This window comes from Schistocerca piceifrons, chromosome 4 (genome assembly GCF_021461385.2).
Source record: "Schistocerca piceifrons isolate TAMUIC-IGC-003096 chromosome 4, iqSchPice1.1, whole genome shotgun sequence".
NCBI lineage: Eukaryota > Metazoa > Arthropoda > Insecta > Orthoptera > Acrididae > Schistocerca > Schistocerca piceifrons.
Genome location: NC_060141.1, coordinates 558772807 through 558800241, shown reverse-complemented (window position 1 = coordinate 558800241; position 27435 = coordinate 558772807). Strand labels below are relative to the sequence as shown.

The 27435-nt window shown below is 41.8% G+C and overlaps 1 protein-coding gene across 1 annotated transcript in view; it reads right to left on the bottom strand.

Annotated features, from left to right (window-relative positions):
- Window positions 1–10691: 10691 nt before the first annotated feature.
- Window positions 10692–27435, bottom strand: part of LOC124795019 (RNA exonuclease 4-like) — a 65554-nt gene continuing 48810 nt past the window's right edge. Inside the window, exons 5-7 of the mRNA XM_047258784.1 lie at window positions 26838–26973; window positions 26418–26520; window positions 10692–10839 (exon numbers count right to left, since the gene is read on the bottom strand). Of these exons, the coding sequence (XP_047114740.1) occupies window positions 10720–10839; window positions 26418–26520; window positions 26838–26973 (359 nt within the window). The 3' untranslated portion in view covers window positions 10692–10719. The remainder of the gene's footprint in view (window positions 10840–26417; window positions 26521–26837; window positions 26974–27435) is intronic.

Below are 27435 nucleotides of genomic sequence, written 5' to 3'. Positions count from 1 at the left end.
GCCTTTGAAGACTCACTGGTACAGGGCACAGAGGCTGGAGGATCCTATTCCATGAAATCTAGAGGCGTCAGCATCCTCCCTGGGTCAGCCAGTGTATTTCAGGGCATAGAAACAGTAGGCGGTGCATACCAGCAAAATAGAGGTCGGTGAGGTGAGGGTATCATGCAGTGAAGAGGCTCTCCGAGTTAGGGAAGGAGAAGACAGTTTCCCTCTATTCGATCTCTGAGAGCCTTTAAGATTGGCAGACAAACACTCAGACGTTTGTTGGCTGGAGGGATGTTAAGAGTTTTTGCAGGAGTATTCCTTTTTCCTTTCCAGCCGGCCGGTTGTGTAGCAGGTGATTTCACCACTGGGGGCGAAGATTTGGTGGTGTGTTGTGCAGTTGCAGGAGAAGGAGATGAGGATGCTACCATTATACAGGGTGAGAGAGGGGAGAGAACATGTGGAAGGAATGGCTAGTACAATATATTTCAATTTCATTTGAATCTGTATGAATTTCCAAAATTTTATTTTATGTCCGCTGTGTATAACGACTACATCAGAATTCAGAACACTGCTCTTGATCCAACATGACAAAACGGTCAACATGAACTTCTTTGCATTTTCTTGAATGTGGTTATATAGATCACAGTTCATCAGAGACTGATTTTTGTCTTTGGGAACAAATATTACTAACAAGTAAATGTACTACATAGCACATGAGAGGAAGAACTTCAAGAACTTTGACGAGATTTCTCATTTTCAAGTAATTTGATGATATGTAATTTTTTTACACCACAATTTTTGAAAGTTCCCCTTATTACAATGAGAGCTTTTAAATATTTAAGTTACACAGGCATATACAGGTTTCAGTCGCTCATTTCTTACATCAAAATTACATACCAGACTCTTGCTACCATGGTGTATCCATCTGTCCTCCTATTATTTGTTTAGCTGGAAATAGACTTTGTGAGAAACATTTTTTTCAGTGGGATTTGCAGAACTATTCTGTGTATAGCTCCCCACAAATGATCACTCACCCATTAGTTAACATAGTATTGTAATTAAAAACAAGAGTGATGAAAATTTCTGCCCTTAACAAGGGTAATTTTTCTGCAAGTGCTATGCATGACATAAATGTGCACTGTTGGTTACCAAGAAGTTAAATATTGAAGCCACTGAAGGTATTATAGTCAGTCATCTCGTAATCTCAGAAGTACTTCCATATTGGTCTCCAAGGAATACATTTCAGTTCAATGTGCTGTTCTGCATTTCGCCATCGTTCGGCAGTAATGTGTGTCAAAGCTTCGTGCATTAGTTCCAGTTACATTTGGCAGCTTAAATGTCTTGTTATTTCTCACAACAAATCCCTTAACTTGGCTCTAGATCAGTTCCATTGGGTTCATGGTTGGTTGGTTAGTTGGTTGAAAAGAGAGGGGGGGAGGGGGGGGGGGGGGAGGGGCAGGGGGCAAACTGCAAACTGCGAGTTCATTGGTCCCTTGTTCCCAGTAAAATAATTACACAAGGGAAATATGAAAAGAAAGGAGATGTACAGCACAATAACAGGAGAAAGTATGAGGGAGAAGCAAGAAACAGGTAGAAGGGGTAAAAACAAGAGCAGATGACCTTGGCCGGCCATCCACGAGAATAAAAAGGAAAAGCCAACCATCTGCAACACATTAAAACATCCACCCTAAAGCATTAGAGTGCAGAATACAAAGGGACAAAGGACATGCACTAAAACTTACATAGAATGATAAAACCCACCGCCACGTATAAAACGTAAAACTAAGTTAGCCAATAAAGCATTGTCAGCTAAAATTAATGACAATGAGTCCGGTAACTGAAGAGTCTGTCGCAGGGCAGCTGAAGGGAGGACAGCTCACCAAGATATGGCTACTGTCAGCCTAGTGCCGCACCAACACTGAGGTGGGTCACCACGGCGCAGGAGGTAGACGTGTGTCACCCACGAGTGGTCAATGAAGGGCCGGCAGAGAACCACAGAGACCCTGTGAGATGCCCGCATGGTGGACTGCCACAAATTCATAGCCTCCTTAATAGCACGCAGTTTGTTGTGCATGCTGAGGTTATGCTATTTCGTCTCTCACAGTCACAAAACCTTGCGGCATAGTACTGAACGCAGGTCAGTTGCAGAGAAGCCGATCTCCATAAGTGGTTTCCACTGGCCTGTTTGGCCAGCCTGTCAGCAAGTTCATTGCCTGGGATTCCGAAGTGACCTGGGGTCCAGACAAACACCACTGAGTGACCTGACCATTCCAGGGCATAGATGGACTCCTGGATTGTCGCTACCAAAGGACGATGAGGGTAGCACTGGTCAATAGCTTGTAGGCTGCTCAAGGAGCCAGTACACAGAAGAAACGACTTCCCAGGGCAAGAACGAATGTGCTCAAGAGCACGATATGTTGCCATCAGCTCGGCAGTGAAAACATTGCAGCCATCGGGCAAGGAATGCTGTTCAGTATGTCCTCCATAGACATACACAAAGCCAACGTGACCATCAGCCATTGAGCCATTGGCTGTCAGTGTAAACCACTTCGTGGCCTTGATACATGTCAAGTATCAAGAGGAAGTGGCAGCGGAGAGCTGTGGGGTTAACTGAGTCCTCAGGGCCATGTGACAGGTCCAGGTGAAGTCTAGGTGTACACCATGGAGGTGTACGTGAATGGACCTCGAATATAGGTGGTAAAGGCAAGGACTCCAGTTCGGAAAGAAGGGGTCGGACACAAATTGCAATTGGAAGCCCTGACCTCGGCCTCCGATGCGGGAGATGAACTGCTGGGGGTGGGAAAAGGAGACGGTGATTCGGATGCGCAGGAGAACTACAAATGTGTGCAATGTAACTGGCCAGCAGTTGTGCATGCCTGACCTGCAACAGAGGGACTCCGGCCTCCACAAGGACGGTGGTCACCAGACTTGTCCTAAAAGCTCCTGTCGCTAGGCAAACGCCACAGTGGTGCACTAGGTTGAGCAAAGTGCCCGGCAATCACGTTTGCGATGGTAGATGACACGCCATTTATGTTAACACGGGGAACACCTGCTGGGGTATGGTACCTGAAAACACGTTTGATCTTTGCCCAGACTTCGGAAGGTGATGTATGGCACCCAATGGTCAAGACATATCTCCGGCAACACTCCTGCTTTCATGATTTGATAAGTTGGCAACATGGGCATGGAGCCGTTTAAAGGCTATGATATGCTCCAGGGAAGTGTGCCGCTGTAGAGCTCGCCAACGTTCAATTGCTTCAGCTACTTCTGGCGAAAACTAAGAGACTAGCTTTCGTCGGGGGCACCCTAAAGAGCGAGGTATCGTGTTTTCTGCCACAGAAACGATTGTTGTAGTCACCTGCTCAACCATCACATCGATGTTACTGTGTGGGGGAGATTCAGTGGCGACAGCAGAGATGAAAGTTTCCCAGTCTGCATTGTTTAAAGCCCATGTGGGCAGGCGTCCGTGGGCTTGACGCTGGGGCAGTGACAGGAAGAAGGGGAAGTGGTCACTACCACACAGGTCGTCAAGTGTTCTCCAGTGGCTGGATGGGAGAAGTCCTGGGCTGCAAATTGATAACTACCACGAGCCACACTGAAATGTGTGGCGGCCCCAGAATTTAAGAGGCAGAGTTCAAACTGAGACAGTAAAGTTGCGACATCTCTGCCTGTGCCAGTAAGCACAGTGCCACCCCACAAGAAGTTATAGGTGTTCAAATCTCCCAAAAGTAGGAAAAGTTTAGGGAGTTGGTCAGTCAGTGCACTTAATACATTCAGGGATACTGCACCATCTGGAGGAAGGTATACATTGCAGACAGTTAATTTCTGTGTCGTCCTTATTCTGACAGCCACAGCTTCAAGAGGGGTTTGAAGGGGCACAGGTTCACTACAGACTGAGTTTAGGACATAAATGCAAGCTCCACCTCACACTCAATTATAGTCACTATGGTTCCTATAGTATCCCTTATAGCCGTGGAGGGCAGGGGTCTGCATTGCCGGGAACCAGGTTTCCTGGAGGGCAACGCAGAAAGCAGGTATAAAGCTCAACAGTTGCCCTAGCTCAGCCAGGCGGTGGAAAAAACGGCCGCAATTCCACTGGAGGATGACAACGTGAGACTGGGAAGGTATTGAACATTCAATGAAGCAGTTAAGTCGCAGGGTCACCTACTGCAACCGACTCTTTGCCTGAGCAGTCTATATCCATTGTGTCTGAGGATCCAGCGAGATCTACGTCCTCAGCGGCCGCCAGAATCTTCACTTCATCCTCATGCACAGAGCTTGTAGGTAGCGGTGGTATGGGTACCACCGCAATTCCCTTGACCTTGGCGACCTTCATTTTGGATTTCTCTCGTTGCTCCTTGGGTTTCCCTGGCTGGGAGAACTTCACTGATTCAGTCTCCGGTACAGAGGATGAGTGCGAAGCCCTACGACCAGCAGCTTTTGGGCTCTTCAGCCACTGGCGGGTGTCATCTTTCCCACTAGCAGAAACCTGGGAAGGAAGTGACCCAAGGGACCCCTCCCTAGCGAGAGGAGCTGAAGAAGACTTACACTTCTCCGGCTCAGAAGTAGTGACTGATATCCTTCAGGGTTGGGGGGGGCTGTGCTCCCAAAGTAGGTGGTGCGTACAGGGAGGGAAGTGCCCCCCACTGTCAAGTGTGCAGATGTAGTCTTCTGGTTCTGAGAGGCGAAAGGAATGCGACGAGGAACTGATGGGGCGACAACTGTTCTCGTAGCAGCGGCGTAAGGCGAGGTCATAGCCACATGATGTAGGCGCTCAATTTTCCTCTTAGTCTCAGTGTAGGTCAGTCGGTCCACGGTCTTATATTCCATGATTTTCCTCTCTTTCTGTAAAATCCTGCAGTCTGGCGAGCAAGGTGAATGATGTGCTCCATAGTTGACACAGATTGGAGATGGGGAACATGGAGTATTGGGATGTGATGGATGTCCACAATCTCGACATGTGGTGCTGGAAGTACAGCAGGAAGATACATGGCAGAACTTCAAGCATTTAAAGATCCCGCCGCAGGAGGAAGATATGGCTTGACGTCACAGCGGTGGATGATCACTTTCACCTCCTGGAGCAATGTGTCACCCTCGAAGGCCAAGATGAAGGCACCAGTGGCAACCTGATTATCCCTCGGACCTTGATGGACACGCCGGACGAAATGAACATCTCGCTGCTCTAAATTGGCACGCAGCTCCTCGTCAGACTGTAAAAGAAGGCCCCTGTGGTTTATAATGCCCTGGACCATATTTAAGCTCTTATGGGGTGTGATGGTAAAAGAAACATCCCCCAACTTGTCACAAGCGAGTAATGCCCGAGACTGGGCACTGTTGTTATCAAGACTGACCCAGAGCGCATTTTGGACTACCCCTCCATCTCCCAATGCTCCACAAAAAACTGAGGCTTCATGGTCATGAAAGATTCCCCATCAACACTCGTACATACGAGGTACCAGGGCGAATAATCTTCACTGCCATCCTTAGCCTGACATTCTTCCCATGGTGTGGCCAGGGAAGGGAACAATTTGGGGTCATATTTCTTATCACTGAAGTTAGACTTTGCCCGCTTAGACTCTCCTGGTGGCAGACCACCAGCAAGAGATGACGTACTACACTTCAGGGTGTGTCATCCGCCCTGATGTCACCCACTCCGACCAGGGGCCATCCCCATGGGTGCCACCCAGCCTCACCAAGGGCCACTTGGCGGGATGGCCATTGCCTGGAGTCCCAATGCCCCAGGGAGATGGGCATCTACTAAGTGGCATATGTGGGGAGTTAACGGCGCAGGCATCAGCAGAGCAATCCCTGTGTTGTCAGGGGGCTACAACCAACAGGGTACATAGTGGCCCCATCACAACAGACTGGATACCATGCTGGATATGAGGTGCTAAGAAGTCCATGGTCACCGTCGGCGCAGAAAGCAACACTGCATAGTGAATGGTGGAAAACGCACCCAGGAAGGTGTCCTCGCCCAGGAGATGGAGAATGAGCGGGACTGCAATATGACAACGAGAAAGTGGGCTAAAGATCTCAATGCACGATGCACCATGTAAGGCGCCCTTCCCCAATTGGCTCGCTCTTCGAGAAAATTTAGAAAGATAGAGATCAAACCCAACAGGGGACCATCACATGAAGGCCGAAACATGAGAGTCGCCTTTTTCGACAGGCACGAATACCTCGGGCCTATTCTAACCCCTGACCCACAGGGGGGCATTGGATTCATATAGAAGTGGTACAGTGACAACTATAAAAATGCAGCATTGCATGGTGTGTTCAATGACATAAAAATATTTGTTTTTGATGTTTCTAAGACACTTATCACTCCAGCTCATGCGAGACCACATCTGTCCTACAAAACAATGGGCCTATTCAAATAGAGTATTTAATTTTCCATTTTTCTTCAAAAAACTTGTTTGTGTAATGTTTTCTTAACTTCAACAATCCTTAACGATCTCTTATAAAATATCAATATTAAGAATTTATATTTGTAATGAAAACCAGAAGTTTGCATGCAATATGTAAAATGTAGGCTGGCAATGGCAAGGAAAGCGTTTCTGAAGAAGAGAAATTTGTTAACATCCAGTATTGATTTAAGTGTCAGGAAGTCATTTCTGAAAGTATTCGTATGGAGTGTAGCCATGTATGGAAGTGAAACATGGACGATAAATAGTTTGGACAAGAAGAGAATAGAAGCTTTCGAAATGTGGTGCTACAGAAGAATGCTGAAGATTAGATGGGTAGATCACATAACTAATGAGGAAGTATTGAATAGGATTGGGGAGAAGAGGAGTATGTGGCACAACTTGACCAGAAGAAGGGATCGGTTGGTAGGACATGTTTTGAGGCATCAAGGGATCACCAATTTAGTATTGGAGGGCAGCGTGGAGGGTAAAAATCGTAGAGGGAGACCAAGAGATGAATACACTAAGCAGATTCAGAAGGATGTAGGTTGCAGTAGGTACTGGGAGATGAAAAAGCTTGCACAGGATAGAGTAGCATGGAGAGCTGCATCAAACCAGTCTCAGGACTGAAGACCACAACATCAACAACATGTAATTAGAAACTAAAAGGTGTGAATTTTTCTTGAAAAGTGTTGGTTAAGTATGAGTTAATTAACATATATCTGTTGAATTTCATTTTTAAGTGATCTAGGTATTCAAATTGAGATTCGAACTGTCACCCCAAACCACGTGATTTTCATTCTACAATGGTACCCAATCACACCACACATATAATTAGAATATGATCTTTTACTTATTACATAGTGTTTCTTGAAAAATGTCAGAGCTGATTTTTGTCTGTAAGCTTGTGAAAAACATTAAGAACAACTTGTTTCTCGCAATGACCTATATTGCCTGTGCTTGTTTCACAATAAAGCAGGAAGCAGTGTCATCCATTTTCACAGAACATATTAACAGCGAGACAATCAGAACACAAGTAGTATTTATGGAAACTGTGACTGTACACAATCACATAGCTAAAGTATGATTAAGAAAAATGTTGATAGCTGTTAATACATCAGAATGTCTTAAAGTTTCATTTACAATGATGTACACTATGTGATCAAAAGTATCTGGACACCCCCAAAAACATACGTTTTTCACATTAAGTGCACTGTACTGCCACATACTCCATATCAGTGACCTCAGTAGTCATCAGACACCCACCCGTGAGAGAGCAGAATGGGATGTTCTGCGGAACTCATGGACTGCGAACGTGTTCAGGTGATTGGGTGTCACTTGTGTCATACATCTGTAAGCGAGATTTCCACACTCCTAAACATCCCTAGGCCCACTGTTTCTGAGATGATAATGAAGTGGAAATGTGAAGGCACACGTACAGCACAAAAGTGTGCAGGCCGACCTCGTCTGTTGACTGACAGAGACAGCCGACAGCTGAAGAGGGTCGTAATGTGTAATAGGCAGACATCTATTAAGACCATCACACAGAAATTCCAAACTGCATCAGGATTCACTGCAAGTACTATGACAGTTAGGTAAGAAAACTTGGATTTCATGGTCTAGCAGCTGCTCATAATCCACAGATTATGCCAGTAACTGCCAAACAACACCTCGCTTGGTGTAAGGAGCATAAACATTGGATGATTGAACAATGGAAAAATGTTGTATGGCATGACAAATCACAGTACACAATGTGGCGATCGCTTGGCAAGGTGTGGGTATGGCGAATGCCCGGTGAACGTCATCTGCCGGTGTGTGTAGTGCCAACAGTAAAATTTTGAGGAGGTTGTGTTACGGTGTGGCCATGTTTTTCATGGAGGGGGCTTGCATCCCTTGTTGTTTTGCATGCCACTAACATAGCAGAGGCCTACATTGATGTTTTAAGCACCTTCTTGCTTCCCACTGTTGAAGAGCAATCCAGGGAGGGCGACTGCATCTTTCAACACGATCGAGCATCTGTTCATAATGCATGGCCTGCACAGAGTCCTGACCTGAATCCCATAGACCACCTTTGGGATGTTTTGGATTGCCGACTTCATGCCAGGCCTCAGCGACCGACATGTATACCACTCCTCAGTGCAGCACTCTGTGAAGAATGGGCAGGCATTCCCCAAGAAATCTTCCAGCACCTGACTGAACCAATCCTGTGAGAGTGGAAGCTGCCATCAAGGCTAAGGGTGGGCCAACACCATATTGAATTCCAACATTACCGATGGACGGCGAGACGAACTTGTAAGTCATTTTCAGCCAGGTGTCTGGATACTTTTGATCACATAGTGTACTAATAAGATATCTAATACTTAAGTTGGACCTAATACCAAGAGCAGAGCACCAATGGATGAGAGTTATGGCTGCTGACCAATCATCAAGCTTGCATCTGTTTACAACAGGTTTATTCCTATGATGAATTAAGTACAATTGTCAATGTTGCATATTTATAAGCCACCCTTTCTTTTCTGAAGCTTTTTGGGTGCTACGCAATTAGTAGTAGTGTTTCTGTCACCCCTCCAGTCATGTTTTAATATGAGTTTTACTCCGCAAGCATATAGTAAATTTGACCTTTCAGATCAGGAGGTAAGGGGCTTCTTTCCCTGCGTCATCAGAAGCACAATGATTTGTGTGACCCTCAGTGTTGGGGGAGAACTCATAAGCCAAATCTCACTGATGATGTTAAGCAAATATTATCTTCTGATTGCAAACGTGTAGGCAGTACATAACAAATGTCAATCCCAGTGGTGATGATTTGGTTGCCAATTTAAATTTCATGCTAGTAATGTGGTTCCATAGTGATGCTCAGCTGTGAGATCAAATGAAAGTTCTTGGGGGTTGTGTTCATAATACTGTCTGTCCAGTCCAGCCTGTGATGGCACTATAGGAATATTTTCTGTTTCTAAACTTCTTAACGTTTTGTCTTATGTCCATGTTAACACTGTGGTTGGGTGAAGCACAGAATAATTCACGTGTCATGTTTATATTTTGGTTACTGTTCCTGTGTTGGCTGATGTCAAATTTTTAGAATGCTGTTCTTTAGAAACAAGTCGAGAGATGGTGTGTTTAGCTGTGTGATAGGCTGCTTACAGCAGGGGCAGCAAACAGTGTTCCTTAGAAAGGTTACAGAAGCTGCATTTTCTTTAACTTGATTATGGACCACTCACATGCCATACATACAACATGGTGGCACTCTGTGCAGAATTCTACCAGGCGGCTTCATCTGATAGATAAGGCAGAACAAGTATGGTTTTTACAAATCATAAAAACAGCACACTCCGTACAATAAGATAAATGCTAGCAAATAGAGAGTAGCTAGGACTGCAGCATTTTTTAAATTATTATTTATTACGAAATTATTTGTGAAAGAAAAAGCTAAACTCTAGGGAAAAGAAGAATATAGGTTTGAAAACTGAGCAACAATCTACACCTTCTGGTTTATGTGGCTACTACCCATTGCTCAACACCTAATCTCATAATGAAGAGTTGCTTTTTACTCATTTTGAAGTGTGTACTCCACCTAGAATTCTATATTATAATTATGAGACTTTTTATGAATGTGTCACTTATTATCACACCGAAAACATTAGTAATATGTACTGACCGGAAAAAAAAAAAAAAAAAAATCACACTGTATGTAAATGGTGTCTTGTAACAACTGGCTAACTGAAGATGAATAAATCTGGAGGAGTTATCACCATTTGAGAAATGTATGAACGACACTATGTAACAGAAAATTTAAATATTATGAATGTCATGTTCACTGAGTACTGATTATAAATGCATATTTTAAGAATTATAAACTTCTTACAGACTCCAATCATTAACTGACAGTCTACAGTCTTCAGTTTGTTAGTTGTCAATGTTACTAAGTTCAGGAAAAAATGTAACTCTCAAAGCTACTAACATTGTAAACAGGAACCTTCCTGGCCTTGGTACAGTACTTTGCTTCCAGACTTTGAGATCAGTTTCAGTAGTACAAACTGGGATTCTTACTTTTTACTGTATTCTGAGAGATAAGGGATCATTGAATTAAAATTGTGCTGATGTTGCAACATACAGTAGTTACATTATGACAAAATCCTACTACACATTACTGATCAACATTGACCATGATTATCTCAGATTAAACAGAGATTATTATTTTCCATGCAACAGATGGATCATAATTATGTAGACTACATTAAAAAATTGGACGTTCCCTTTGGAACAATAGGGACCCATTATTAAGGTTATAAGAAAAAAAAAACACCGTTTACAAAAATAAATTTATTTTCAGGTATTATTCAGAAGAAACAGTTATGTCTTTAGAAGCACGTTTTCTTCTTGACTTTTTGAACAGCTTTTCCCATTTCTTCCGGTAGATCATATACAGCTGCATTGCAACTCTTGCATCTTCTACCTGAAAATATACAAGTGACTTATTTGTATTATCTCTGTCTTAATTTAAGGAAAAGTGAAATATGCAAGTTTATTTTGTTTTTATCAATAAAACTTCATATAATTCACGAAACTGAAAAACAGTTATTTATCACATCAATAGAACTTTTACCTGTGTTTCAATGTTCTGGCAGCTCATTTCCCATTCCCATCCCAATAGTTGTTCTTCAACTAATTTACCAAGTGGAAGAAGACACAGACAGAAACAAAGAAGCATAACACAAAATGGTAAAATTTTGAGGCATGGTACAGGGATCTAAAAGATCCAAATGCAATTGTCTGCTGTTGTACAACAGCATTATGCAAGCAGTCTAACATACTTGACTTAGAAAAGGGCAATCTGTGAAGGAAGGATAAAAGATTAAGTTTTGCTTCCCCCGGCACAGGTAAAATAATTTAAATGTGGTCTGGCACAAACATTGTATGTTTTGAGTTGTACATAATGCAAATTACAAGTAATCAGTGACTGTGGCTTTGTGTACAATTATCTGAGATTATCAACCATGAGGAATCGTGTTGTGAAGACCATCGCAAGCCAGTAAACATCTTAACTCAGCCTGACATTTTCAACAACATGGCACCAGTGACCAGTGCCAGCTTTTGTCAACCCCGCCAGCAGCTGCAACCCAGTCTGTGCATCACAGGTATCGTCATCCTGCTCTGTAAGTAACCTCGCTCTACTTCCTTAATCTATTACCTTATGTTCTAACATCCTAAACCATGGGACCTATTGAAAAACAGTTTAGTTAAGAAAAAAGCAGAGATCAAGTCATAACTGATCAGAAGCTTCACATTTGTTACCAGTTTTAAGGAAGGCTCCAATCTCAACAGTATTAGAGTAAGCAGTTACTGCTAAATACAAGTACAGATGAATAAATGACATCTAAACTCATTTTCTCATTTTATGTAGTAAACATGAAATAAAGCTCCCAGCAATTTCAATGCCAAAATTCAATGATAGTGTTACAGAAATCATGCAATTTTTTTCTGATCATACCTTTAAGACCGTTGTTGTTAGCAATGAGGCATTAACGATGTCCAGTGGTACTATTATTTGTCATGTGTGTCTGGTGAACCTCGTAAGCTGACTGAAAACTTAGTGAGTACAGAAAGTAACTTTAAGACTGCATGAGATTTCACTGTTCACAGATATAACAATCCAAAGTTCATTGTTGATTTACATATGATAGAAATTCTGAATCTGCTATGGGCCTACTGAAATCAATCAACCAGCTAATGAGAAATTTGAAAGCAACTGAGGTCATGCAGGTTGGCACTATAATGCAAGAGGTATTATAGTCACACATATTGCTGGATCACATCAGTGTGAATCTGAGGAATCAATGAGAAACTAAGACAGTTAACATGGCATTTCTTCATCTGAAAGAGATGGCTAAAAGTGAGCAATACTGCAAGCAGAACAGGCTTTGTTAACAGACAAAAGCTTTGTTTCAACTGTCTGGGCACAAACCATAACCAAAACGGAGGGCTGTGCGGACAGATGCTGAATTTGTAACAAGTGGCACAACATGCTAAAAGCCAACGTATAGTGGCAACAGAAGGCAGGAAACAAGTATTGAGCAAAACAGCAACATACTACAGAAGGTGTAGAGGAAAAAGAAATTTAAGTAACTCAACAGGATGTAGATAGAGCAATTAAAAAGCTAAAGAACAAAAGTCACCAGGAGAAGATAGGATAATGGCAGAGATGTTGAAGGCAAGAGGTGGACCACTTCAGAAAGAGAGATGTAAGTGAAGTCTGGAAAAAGGTGATCCCAAAAGAGCTGACGTCAGGTACCATTATCCCACTGCAGAAAAAGAACAAAAAAGGAACTGTAGTAATTATAGAAGTATTTCTCTACTAAGTGTACCATACAAAGTTTTATCATTAATAATTCTCCAAAAGCTGAAGATAATGTTGGAGAGTATGAGGCAGGTTTTCGGGGAGGAAGATCAATCATGAATCAAATTTTCACCATGAGACAAATCTGGGAGAAGAGCTAGGAATTCAATGAGGGGTTTGGCATACCAAGGAAGTTAATTGGCGAAGGTGTGTACAGCCAAGACAAAAGCCAAGGTGAAATGCCAGGTCAGCCATTTCACCATTGCTTTTTTATTTGGTCCTGGAGAAAGTAATTTGTGGAATGATATGAGAAGGTAAAGAGGTGAAGCTAAATGGAAGAACACAGCTACTGGGATATGCTGATGACACTACAGCCACAGCAGAGTCACAGGAAGAGATGACAGAAACAACAGAGAACTTGGCAGAGAATGCCACTGACACTGGACAGGATTAATATGGAGAAGACTGAAATGATTGAAGTATACAGAGCAGCCCCAATTAATGCCCTCATTGCAGGTTAGAATATGGAATATAACCAGAGTGGAAAATTTTAATTACCTCGGCACCTGGTTCAACAGGCAAAATAACCTAAAACAAGAAATTAATCAAGGCACTGAAAATGGGTCTAAAACTTATTTCAGTCTGAAGCAGATACTGTTATCAAAAATATGTCTGTTAAGATCAAACTTAAAGCCTATAATGCAGTGATAGTATTGCTGTTGTTATATAGGACAAAAATGTTAAGCACCACAAAAAAAGATGAAGAGCAACTGCTGATCTGTGAAAAGAAAATCATGAGAGAGAACTTCCGACCAATCTGCGAAGAGAACACATGGGGACATACCGTATTTACTCGAATCTAAGCCGCACTTTTTTTCCGATTTTTGTAATCCAAAAAACCGCCTGCGGCTTAGAATCGAGTGCAAAGCAAGCGGAAGTTCTGAAAAATGTTGGTAGATGCCGCTACAACTATAACTTCTGCTGTCGAATATATGTAGCGCTACACAGGTATGCTTTGTAGGCACAAAGATAAATACTTTCGCCAAAACCTCTGCGTCAGTAAAAAAAAAGTGGAAGATGAGCTTTTTTTTTTCTCCGCCCCGAGTTTCGACCACTGCATTTTCATACATTATCCAACGAAGTAAATACAAATTCCGTATTGTTCATCTTCGAATGTAGCAGAATTTCAATGTACTACGAAAATCCGACTGGCAAGACTGTTTAGAATGTTTGTCAATATGGCCAACTCTACGTTCTGAATTTTTTCCTACCAGAGAGAAGAGTTGGTTGCTAATAGGAACCTGATGAAATGTGAATCACATGCAGTATTCTCTTCACCATAAGAATAATCGAATATAAACATTTTGAAATGTATTCTTTCGCGTTTGCTGCTATCTCATTTAAATCCTGCCTAATAAACCACGAAACTAGAGTGAGACAACAGCAAACGCGGAAGAATGTATGTATCGTGTCATGTTTATATTCGTATTATTCTTATGCCTAATGTGATGCAGTCAGAAATGAAGTATGGCAACTGACTAGATTTTTAAATCTAAGATGACTCTAATTTCTGTGCAGAATTTGATGTACTACAGAAGCGGCCGCAAAGATTTTCAAACGGAGAAAAATTTTCGCCGAACTCTCGTTCAGAACATGTTCTGAAATACGCAGTCTATTATTTGGTTCTTGTTGATCATTATCAAAGAAAGCAGCAGTGTAAGTAACAACAAATAGCAGTCTCTTGCCATTGTTTCGCTAATGAGACGGTTCCCCTCTCTTTTTTTTTTTTCAATTGTAAGCGGCGGTAGTGTGCACAAAAGCAAGCTGTGCCGCGAGCGGCGACAGGCCGTAAACACGCACTGTCAGAATGTGACAAACAATGCATGACAGTACAGTAATGCATTTTCAGCTTAGGATGACGTGAACACCTATAACAAAGAAAACGGCACTTATCAGATCAAAGCAAAATAAGCAATCGATTCAAACCAGACAGAGCACATGAAAAAGGAATGGTACTCGCATAAATACGGACGGAGCGCCTGACGCATAGCAATGGCTACCTGGTAAAGCTTAACTGCTAAGCTTACGACTCAAACCAAACTACTGTCGCTGTATCGTCATTCATTCGACGTAAATTGTGTCTCATATTACTATGGACCAACTTTGTTTCGATTTGGAGGTGCGGCCTAAAACTTTTCTCTCCCCTTGAATTTCGAGTTGCAAATATCAGGTGCGGCTTAGATTCGGGAATTTTTTTTTTTCCTTTATTTCGAGTCTCATTTTTCAGGTGCGGCTTAGATTCGAGTGCAGCTTAGATTCGAGTAAATACGGTAGATGGAACCAAGAACAATATGACCTAATGAAACAACCAAACACTGTGCAGAAAATTAAAATGTGGGAAATTAGTCTGGCAGGGCACATTGCTAGGAGACCACAAACATGCTGAGCTAGAGATGTGCTTATGGGAAAACCTGATGGAACTTGTCCAATTGGAAGTGCAAGGAGTATGAACTACAGAAGGACTTTCAGCAACTGGGTCTCCACGAGAACTGGAGCCAAAGTGCACAAGATAGCCATTTATGGAGGAACATCGTTAAGATTGGCACATGACTTTTTTTTTTTTGTCTACTGACTGGTTTGATGCAGCCCGCCACGAATTCCTTTCCTGTGCTAACCTCTTCATCTCAGAGCAGCAATTGCAACCTACGTCTTCAGTTATTTGCTTGACGTATTCCAATCTCTGTCTTCCTCTACAGTTTTTGCCCTCTACAGTTCCCTCTAGTACCATGGAAGTCATTCCCTCATGTCTTAGCAGATGTCCTATCATCCTGTCCCTTCTCCTTATCAGTGTTTTCCACATATTCCCTTCCTCTCCGATTCTGCGTAGAACCTCCTCATTCCTTACCTTATCGGTCCACCTAATTTTCAACATTCGTCTATAGCACCACATCTCAAATGCTTCGATTCTCTTCTGTTCCAATTTTCCCTCAGTCCATGTTTCACTACCATACAATGCTGTACTCCAGACGTACATCCTCAGAAATTTCTTCCTCAAATTAAGGCTGGTATTTGATATTAGTAGACTTCTCTTGGCCTGAAATGCCTTTTTTGCCATAGCGAGTCTGCTTTTGATGTCCTCCTTGCTGCGTCCGTCATTGGTTATTTTACTGCCTTGGTAGCAGAATTCCTTAACTTCATTTACTTCGTGACCATCAATCCTGATGTTAAGTTTCTCGCTGTTCTCATTTCTACTACTTCTCATTACCTTCGTCTTTCTCCGATTTAGTCTCAAACCATACTGTGTACTCATTAGACTGTTCATTCCGTTCAGCAGATCATTTAATTCTTCTTCACTTTCACTCAGGATAGCAATGTCATCAGTGAATCGTATCATTGATATCCTTTCACCTTGTAATTTAATTCCACTCCTGAACCTTTCTTTTATTTCCATCATTGCTTCCTCGATGTACAGATTGAAGAGAAGGGGCGAAAGGCTACAGCCTTGTCTTACACCCTTCTTAATACGAGCACTTCGTTCTTGATCGTTCACTCTTATTATTCCCTCTTGGTTGTTGTACATATTGTATATGACCCGTGTCTCCCTATAGCTTACCCCTACTTTTCTCAGAATCTCGAACAGCTTGCACCATTTTATATTGTCGAACGCTTTTTCCAGGTCGACAGATCCTATGAAAGTGTCTTGATTTTTCTTTAGCCTTGCTTCCATTATTAGCCGTAACATCAGAATTGCCTCTCTCGTCCCTTTACTTTTCCTAAAGCCAAACTGATCGTCACCTAGTGCATTCTCAATTTTCTTTTCCATTCTTCTGTATATTATTCTTGTAAGCAGCTTCGATGCATGAGCTGTTAAGCTGATTGTGCGATAATTCTCGCACTTGTCAGCTCTTGCTCTCTTTGGAATTGTGTGGATGATGCTTTTCCGAAAGTCAGATGGTACGTCGCCAGACTCATATATTCTACACACCAACGTGAATAGTAATTTTGTTGCCACTTCCCCCAATGATTTTAGAAATTCTGATGGAATGTTATCTATCCCTTCTGCCTTATTTGACCATAAGGCCTCCAAAGCTCTTTTAAATTCCGATTCTAATACTGGATCCCCTATTTCTTCTAAATCGACTACTGTTTCTTCTTCTATCACATCAGACAAATCTTCACCCTCATAGAGGCTTTCAATGTATTCTTTCCACCTATCTGCTCTCTCCTCTGCATTTAACAGTGGAATTCCCGTTGCACTCTTAATGTTACCACCGTTGCTTTTAATGACACCAAAGGTTGTTTTGACTTTCCTGTATGCTGAGTCTGTCTTTCCGACAATCATATCTTTTTCGATGTCTTCACATTTTTCCTGCAGCCATTTCGTCTTAGCTTCCATGCACTTCCTATTTATTTCATTCCTCAGTGACTTGTATTTCTGTATTCCTGATTTTCCCGGAACATGTTTGTACTTCCTCCTTTCATCAATCAACTGAAGTATTTCTTCTGTTACCCATGGTTTCTTCGCAGCTACCTTCTTTGTACCTATGTTTTCCTTCCCAACTTCTGTGATGGCCCTTTTTAGAGATGTCCATTCCTCTTCAACTGTACTGCCTACTGTGCTATTCCTTATTGCTGTATCTATAGCGTTAGAGAACTTCAAACGTATATCGTCATTCCTTAGTACTTCCGTATCCCACTTCTTTGCGTATTGATTCTTCCTGACTAATGTCTTGAACTTCAGCCTACTTTTCAACACTACTATATTGTGATCTGAGCCTATATCTGCTCCTGGGTACGCCTTACAATTCAGTATCTGATTTCGAAATCTCTGTCTGACCATGATGTAATCTAATTGAAATCATCCCATATCTCCCGGCCTTTTCCAAGTATACCTCCTCCTCTTGTGATTCTTGAACAGGGTATTCGCTATTACTAGCTGAAACTTGTTACAGAACTCAATTAATCTTTCTCCTCTTTCATTCCTTGTCCCAAGCCCATATTCTCCTGTAACCTTTTCTTCTACTCCTACAACTGCATTCCTACAACTGCATTCCAGTCACCCATGACTTAGATTTTTGTCCCCCTTTACATACTGCATTACCCTTTCAATATCCTCATACACTTTCTCTATCTGTTCATCTTCAGCTTGCGACGTCGGCATGTATACCTGAACTATCGTTGTCGCTGTTGGTCTGCTGTCGATTCCGATTAGAACAACCCGGTCACTGAACTGTTCACAGTAACACACCCTCTGCCCTACCTTCCTATTTATAACGAATCCTACACCTGTTATACCATTTTCTGCTGCTGTTGATATTACCCGATAGTCATCTGACCAGAAATCCTTGTCTTCCTTCCACTTCACTTCACTATATCTAGATTGAGCCTTTGCATTTCCCTTTTCAGATTTTCTAGTTTCCCTACCACATTCAAGCTTCTGACATTCCACGCCCCAACTCGTAGAACGTTATCCTTTCGTTGATTATTCAATCTTTTTCTCATGGTAACCTCCCCCTTGGCAGTCCCCTCCCGGAGATCCAAATGGGGGACTATTCCGGAATCTTTTGCCAATGGAGAGATCATCATGACACTTCTTCAAATACAGGCCACATGTCCTGTGGATACACATTACGTGTCTTTAATGCAGTGGTTTCCATTGCCTTCTGCATCCTCATGTCGTTGATCACTGCTGATTCTTCCGCCCTTAGGGGCAATTTCCCACCCCTAGGACAAGAGAGTGCCCTGAACCACTATCCGCTCCTCCGCCCTCTTTGACAAGGCCGTTGGCAGAATGAGGCTGACTTCTTATGCCGGAAGTCTTCGGCCGCCAATGCTGATTATTTATCAAAATTTAGGCAGTGGCGGGGATCGAACCCGGGACCGGAGACGTTTTGATTATGAATCAAAGACGCTACCCCTAGACCACGGGTACATCTTATTGCCAATATTATGTATGTACGTAATGGACAGTGAAGTAAAACCATCAGCATGCAGAAGTACTACTGACAACTGCTCCTGTAAACATCACTGGAAAAAATGGGAAGATGTACCAATGCAGAGCATTTCTTGACCGTGCGTCATGAATGAACTTCATATTTACAAAATTAGCAGATCGGCTGGGACTACAGTTCAGCTGGCATCTGATGCCAATAAATAGTATCGGTGATGTTCAAGCTACAGAATCATTGCATGTTTACCAGGTGTACCTTTCCTCAAGGGTTGCTGACAACTGTACACATACTGTAGGTGAACTAATGCCACATACATCAAGACTACTCTTAATAACATCCTTTGATGTCACCATCTGGTAATTTACAAAGTACATAACTGTAGCAGAGTTATCAGTCAATAGCTTGGTGAGATTGACCTTCTGCTTCGAGGATTGTTCGTTTTTCACACATTAAAAACTTGTTAACTGAAGAGGGAGAACCATGCAAATTTGCAGGACATATATTAGGATGCATTGTGTCAGACATGATGCCTCCATTCAATCAAGCCCAATGTGCAAAGGGTACTGTCACGCCTCGCATGCAACACGAAACTTAACTTTCAGTTCAAACAGTTCAGGTAACAAGAATAAATTAATTCTGTTTAAGGCACAATGTGTAAGCTTTATGAGAGAATATGAAGATTTGAATCATATGGAATTGATGACCAGAGAGGGAGAAACCTGCTCATATTATATGCCAAAGCATACACTGCTTAAAGATGCAAGCTATACTAATAGACTTCATGTAGTGATTAATGCCACAGAAAAAACATCATCCAACACTTGCCTCAATGACATCTTGTCTTGGAGAAAGTAAGCTATGGTGGACAGGTCCAGTCACTTCAGGAGGCCTATTAGCACCATGAATTATGCAGATGAATTAGCTGACATACCAGGGACACATAATCAACATGTTTGCTTATTCACTACTACCTGCACTGTGAATGAAATAGCCCAACATTATTCTTCACACTCAAAATTGGGGGAAAAAAAACCAATGTATGTATTGAAGTATACAATCTCAAACAGCCACCCACCAAGAGGCACCAAGAAATGCTGACCACAGTAGAATTTAATACAGCATCAAGGGCAGCAATTCGTATAGTGCAACAGCACATTAAGTACAAGGAGGCTGAAGAACTACTACACATCAAACAATCCCTAAGAAAAGCAAACTTATCCCACTTCATTCCTTTCTGGACAAGGAAAAGTTGTGTTGAGTAGCAGACAGGCACAGTGAGAAGACACGTACATGTTAGCTACCGGCCTAAGCCTTCGTCAGGAAAGGAAGCATACACACACATTCATTCATACATACCAGTCACTCACTCACTCACGCACGCACACGTGCACACACACGACTGCCATCTCTGGTACTTCAGGCCAGAATGAAACTATCGCTTAAAATGGAAGCAGCAATCTGGAGAGGCCGGGAAAGGGGAAGGGGTAGCAGGGGATGAGTGGGTGGAGAGAAGACTGCTGTCAAGCAGAGTGTGCAGGGACTAGACTGCCCATAGACACAGCATCAGAAGGCTGTGGGGCATAGAGGTGGGGAAGGGGGAGGGGAGAAATGGGTAGCGAAAAAGGAGAGGAATGGGGAAGGGGAAAGATGGGCAGGCAGACAGCAGCACAAAAGGAGTGTGGGAGAGGAAAATGGGTAGGAGGTGATAGGACAAAGGCGGGTGGTAACTGTTGGGTGGATGGTGCGGGGACATTAGGTTATCGTAGGTTGAGGCTAGGAAAACATCTGCGTAGTTCAGAAACGTGGTGGTGGAGGGGGGGAATTTAGATGGGTCAGGTAGTGAAGCATCCATTGAAATCAAGTATTTTATGCCCAGCTGCATGTTGTGCCAAAGGGAGGTCTACTTTGCTCTAGGCCACAGTTTGGCAGTGGCCACTCATCCTGGTGAACAGCTGGTTGGAAGTTATACCAACATAGAAAGCTGTGTAATGATTGCAGCAGGGCTGGTATATGAAATGGCTGCTTTCACAGGCAGCCTGGCCTCTGATGGGGTAGGATGATCCTATGACAGAACTAGAATAGGATGTGCTGGTTTGGTGGATTGGGCATGTCTTACATCTAGGTCTTCCACAGGGATATGATCCCTATAGCAAGGGGATGGGATTGGGAGTGGCATAGGTATGGACTAGGACATTGTGGAGGTTGGGCAGGTGATGGAACACCACTTTAGGAGAGGTAGGAAGGATCTTGAGTAGAATGTCCCTTATTTCAGGGCATGATGATAGATAATCAAAGCTCTGGCAAAGGATGTGGTTCAGTTGTTCCAGTCCAGTCCAGGGTAGTACTGGATGACAAACGGGGCACTCCTTTGTAACTGGTTCTTGGGGGTGGTGGGAGGACAGAGGGTGTGAGAAAAAATGGCACTAGAGATCTGTCTGTGGACTAGCTTTAGGACGATAGTGCCTGTCTGTGAAGGCCTTGGTGAGACCCTCAGCATACTTGGCAAGGGAGTGCTTGTCACTGCAAATACCCCACCCCCGGGAGGCCAGGCTGTATGGGTGGGATTTTTTGGTGTGGAAAGGTTTAATGCGGTCAGATGTGTGGATGGAGGCATCAGAGAGGAGGTGATCAACGCCCACAAAGGTGGCACATTGGGATGAGAAGGACCAGTTGAAGCGTATGGGAGAGAAGGTGTTGAGGTTGTAAAAGAATGAAGATAGGGTATCTTGGCCAACATATCCTGCATAGATTTTTATATTGGTATGACTACCAATTAGCTCTCCACCAAGATGAACGGCCACCGCCAAACTGTGGCCAAGAGCAAAACAGACTATCACGTGGCACAACATGCAGCTAAACATAACATGCTTGATTTCAACAGCGCTTCACTTACCTAGCCATCTGGATCCTCACCCCATTCCTTTTTCGCTCCCCATTTCTCCTCCCCATCCCCTTTCCCTGCAGCCTTCCAATGTTGCGCCTGTTGGCAGTTTAGTCCCTGCACGCTCTACCAGACAGCGCTGTTCTCTCCCCCACCTGTACCCTACTATTCCTACCCCTTCCCGCCCTCATCCAGACTATTGCTTCTATTCTACATGACAGTTGCACTATATTCTGAGCTGCTAGAGATGGCAGTCATGTGTGTGAGGTATGCTTGCTTGTGTGAATGAACGTATATGTATTTCCTTTTCTGATGAAGCCTTAGGCCAAACGCTAATGTATAAGTGCATTTTCGTTGTCCCTGTCTGCAACTCAACATATCATCTTTACGCTGAGTAGCACTTTATCTTTCCCTTATATTGTTGATATTCCAACCTGGAGTTTCCATTGTTTTAGAATGAAATTTGACTGTGATATCTGTCAACTGCAGCTATGGCATTGCACTGTAGTTCCACACAAACGCTGATGCTGGTGTGTATACACTCCTCAGTGACGAGTGCATCGTCTGATGATGTGACCACGGGAGAACGACTGACGCATGTGTGGAACAAGCAAACTTTCTTGGGGATCACGGTGCACCGTGCTCTTTCCGCATGCACCAATTCGAAAGTGAAAACAAACTGAGAGCATAAAACTTCCGTATGAGTTGATATGGGATCAACCCATGTTATCTGCAGCTTGCAGAACTGCTGAATAATTGTCTCCACAGTACCTCAGCTCAGCTCACACTGCTGTTGCTTTTTATTGACCCATGCCCTTGTGCACCACACGTTGCCAGAATTTTGCCTAGCGATAAGAGTGCGCGCCAGAGGATACCTAACGTAGTTAGCTTGTGCCAACTGAACAGCTCTGGTCTGTTCACGCATTTTTGTGGCACAGCTGGCCACACTATGTTTTTTATAATGCCAATGTATTAAAATAGTGAGCATAAAATTGGTTCACGCATAGGGTACATAGGTTTGTACAGATGTAAAACCTGGAGGGAAGTTCCTCTGAATGAAAAACTGTAGGTAGGAAACTAAAATGTGGTTTGGCATGAAGTACAGCAGAAGACTTAGTGGCACATACAGCTGACGGCCAGCATTCAACAGTTAACATACTGAGTTCTGAAGGGGGTAAGGACAGCAGCAAGATTAGGTTAATTATGTCTCGGATATGGATGTATCTATGGATCATGAAATTCTGGTACCAAAAAGAACATTTACAAAACAATTTTACATTAACACCCATGATCTTGTATGACGAATTCATACTTGCACTGAAGAAGACCACCACACACAACTTTCAGAACAAGTAAAAGTTTAGTATTATACACTTTTGTATGGACCAATGATTTGCTTAATGTTCAAATAATAATTGCTCTATTTCAAACTCATGTCAAGAATACTTATTTCTCCTCAGTCATTTTTTCCTGGACAGGTTCCTATTCCTAGTGCTAAAATAATTCCAAGTGGCCGAATTCTAATGGACTACAGAATCTTTACTGTTTCAAATGTGTTTATTCACTTTTGTGGAATAATAATTTCCCCTGGCGTTCGGTTAGTCTTCTGTACAGTGTGTTCCACATGATCAGTAATGTGAACAGTTAAAGAGTCTTCAAAAGGAATGAGTGCAAAGAAAAAGTCATGATTATATTACTTAATCTTCATTCTTATTATAACCTTTGCTCAATTTTAAAAGTAACAGAAAAGTACTGTGATTATAAGACGCAATTATACACCATTACAGTTTAAAGGCCTACACAATTATTATTTGCTTTGCAGGTTTGTAACAGTGCTTTTAATCATATAACAATATTTATTTAGGTATCCTTACTGAATCTTGCTTGAAGTAATAGCCTTAAACCAACTCAATGGGCACAACAGTTTCTGGGTCTCCCACTTAAGATTCAGCCAGTAATTCTCACAACAGAAGTATTTAGGAAGTGTAGTAATTATTCTAGATACATTTGTAGTCTTGTAAAAATAACTGGCTACAGCTTATTCAGACTATAACAGATTCAGGGTCCCCACACATCACTTACTTTCTGTCTAATGCAAACACTCATATGTTCCACTTGTAATCCAATAGTATCCATGTTAGCACAATAGTTTGATAGCCATTTCTATATTACTGTCTTTTAATAGCAAAGCATTTCAGCCACCTCACATCCAATTTAGCTGTGCACTTCCCTTATTAAGTGGTCCTGTGTATGGAACACTTTCTTTCTTGCTTTGGTATGGATGATGCACTTTACTGGGAGATACTTTGCTGCCAAAACATTTTAAGCTATCTGTGCTGCTTATGACCAGCTACCTTACCACTATTTGCAAAATGTGCTGCTGTTTCACATTGAATTTACAAAACAGACTTCAGTCCCGTATAAAATCTCATAGTTGTGTTGCTGAACAGTGTATTTACTTGGAATTGCTTTGCTTTCTTAGGCTGGCAACCGTTTTTTATTTATGTGAATAAAGTTTTATTTTACAACATGAACAATATTGGTTCAATTTCAGTTAAATATTACCACCCCCTTTCGAAATATAATCTTTCAGGAACAAAACGTAGGCCCATTCCTTCAAGTTAGTACAAGCTCATAGTTAACTTTAATTCCTGTCTACAGAGTAACATTATAGGGGACTAACTTTTATAGTAATAACTAGTAGTGTTATACCCTGACAAAAGTCCTAGAGCCAGGCTTGCTTTCAGAGCCATCATCCAGTTTGTCAGGATAGCAGTTCATGCAGCAGTGTAAGCAGGATATGTGGAAACAGTGGTAAAAGGACTACCTATCACAGCTGCAGTAGAGAACCAAATGGTCATCAACAAAAGACAAACTGCAGTGAGGTACATTGGTTCTCATGAAGGAAAACAACATGAACCCTTTGTGTTGTGGTGGTTTGGAGTTATTGCTTGCACATACTGTGGTCCTGATGGTTTTGTGTGAGCTGTTTAGAGGTACACAGCAATTTGAATAAATGACCATTGGTGAACATCTGTGTTGATCCACAGGAGACACAGATTATACTGCTCCCAACTATTCAATTATTGAAATTATTAACTGAACTTTTTTTTTTCCTTGTGTACAATGGATACGATTTCACTTCCTTGTGTTGGTCGTGGTTATTTGTGTTGGTTGAATGTTCTGTATATTGGTGCAAAATGATGCGAAAGTGCAGCAGGTAAGAATTCTGCTAACTGGCCATCGGCAGACGTGCTAAATATATAGTTCACTTTTACCCACCATGTGCAGTATACTACTGGTTATTCAGGATAATGTGGAAGAAAAAATGCACAAATAATGGAAAAATATGATAACTGAGATATTTTCAACATGTATTTGGGACAACGTCTACTGGATGGGTAGTAGTGGCAGCGGTCGACGTCTGCACATGTTCAGGCGTGGCTCAGCAGTCGTCTTCCACTGCCAGTCTAGCTTAGTGTCTGCCACTGCATCTAGCAGCTGGCAAACTGTGTTGCCAGTCCCCATGTGCATGACGCAAGTCCTTTTTTTAGATGCACGAATAATCAGCAAACCAGGTAATCTGCACACAAACAATCAGGAGTATACTGTACTTTCATTCTCAACGGAATTTTTTCTTTGCAAGAAGTGCAAGCCTTTGTCTCAGCTGTGGAAAGTCAGGTAGCACTGAATTACCACACATTTTGCAGCTGCCTGAATGTTTCAATGTTTCACTGATATTGACTTCATTAGGCATAGAACAAGGATCGGGGGGGAAGGGCATCAGTCATGTCATGTCCAAAGAAACCATCCTATAATTGGCCTTGGTTGAATTACAGAAACTAAGAACAACTTACATTTGGATGGGTGGATGAGAATTTTAACCCAGCTCCTCCAACATGAAAGGCTAGTTGGAACAGCCTGACTATGTCTATTCTTTACATGTAAGTTTTGTTCCAAATTCTGACACTACCACCATAAGGCTTTTGGTACGAACTAATGCCAAAAACCAACTATCTACTTTAAAAATATATTATATTCCACTGATGACATGGATCCACTTAGGTTATCTAGCATATATGATCACATCCAATTGCCAGTAGTTTTTCAGTTCCCACTTGACTGTCATGCAACTACATGGTACTATCTTGTACTAAACTGTTATTTGTTTAATGTCCTTATTTGCTTTCTTACTCTAAATTATTGCTCCCTTTTTGATGAATTATTACATCCTTATCTTTTTTAGTCTTTGTTCTACTTTTCTGCAGCATTTTTCTGTCGTCTTTCCTTCAACCATCGCTATGCCACTGATTTCTTTCTTTCTGATAGTTTCCATATTTAAGTTTTCATATTTAGATCTATTTTTATTACCACTTCCTACATAAATTACCAAGTTCACTGTAATGTGTCCTTTCTTCCTCAGATGCACACCTTTGCTATTCCTTCTGTTTCTTATACATCTTTTCCTCCTAACAATGTAGCACCTTTATATTTTACAACAGTCCTGTTAACTTGGGTGGCTCTCTGACTCCAGCTTGTTTTTTTTTTTTTGTGCCACTAACTGCCACTTGCTCTTTTCCATTCATGTCATGCTCGCTCATCTGGAGAATTGTTTCCATAACAATTCTACAAGCATTTTGCTGCAAAATAGGTTCATCTGACAAAAATGTAGTAATGCAAAAATATGGAAATATACTGAGTAAATGTATATTCAGCTAATTTTTTCATATCTCACATCAATTATACTCAAAAAACATACAAGTATAATTACTGATAGCAGTTATGAGGTATTCTGGTAAAAGTGTTCCAACATGAAATGTAAATTGGATGTATGGACGATTTGCAATTAAATTAACAATACTTACAGAGCTATGTTCACCTTCCTGTATATTCACATTCAGAACTGCTGCTGCAAGTTTTTTCAGACTTGGTCGCTTGGTTTTGGCCAACTCTCTGAATAGTTTGAACCTATTTCACACACAGGAGTAACAATGTAACTTTCATCAAAACAATAACAGAATTGAAATACCTAACTTAATAACGTCTATGCACACTGAATTTCTCCTAACAATGGAAGGCAATGATCCAGCTTGTGAGTTGTAATCAATATGGGTGCATTCATTCAAACACTACACTTTCTCATATATTTGCGCAGGAGCGCTCTGCATGCGTGATTAAGCCACAAGAATTTATAGCAAGTTACAGATGAAAAACTTAGTAGCTAAGGTGGAATTTTCTAATATTATTTGACTTTGTATCTAAATGCAAAAAGAAACCACTCTTACCTTTGAGTGTCTCTTGTATATCTTCGTGGATGACTCAAATATAAAACTTTTAAGTCATTTCGCAGTGCATGACCCACCAACAGTCGGCCCCGAAGAAGTTCTGCTACTTCCTTTTGAACTTGTTTAAAATCTTCAGCTAAGGGAGTATGGAAATAATTTGATTAGAAAATTTACTTTTCTGTTACGAAGAATAATAGTTTGTGATTCATGTTATTTTACTCTTTATGCAATTACTATTCAGAAGTTGAGGCTGTAATTTTCTCTCAAATTAAATTTAGGACCCATTATGACAGATGTTCATGTTTGGGATTGTGCCTGACATTGGCATTTCCTTAACAGCAGCATCTTGAAAGATAACAGAAATACTGTAGTGTACATGCAATAATCAATTATTGATGATCTCAAACAACATACAGACCACAATGTGCTTTGCATCACATTTTGGAAATGGTGACTCAATCAAATGATAGTTATACAATGTAAGTACAATACTTCATGATCCTAGCTCATGACTGGTTGGACAGAGAGAGAAGGCATGGATGAGGAAAAGTAGTTATATGTTTTTTATCACACCTCTAATAAACTAATAACATCAGTA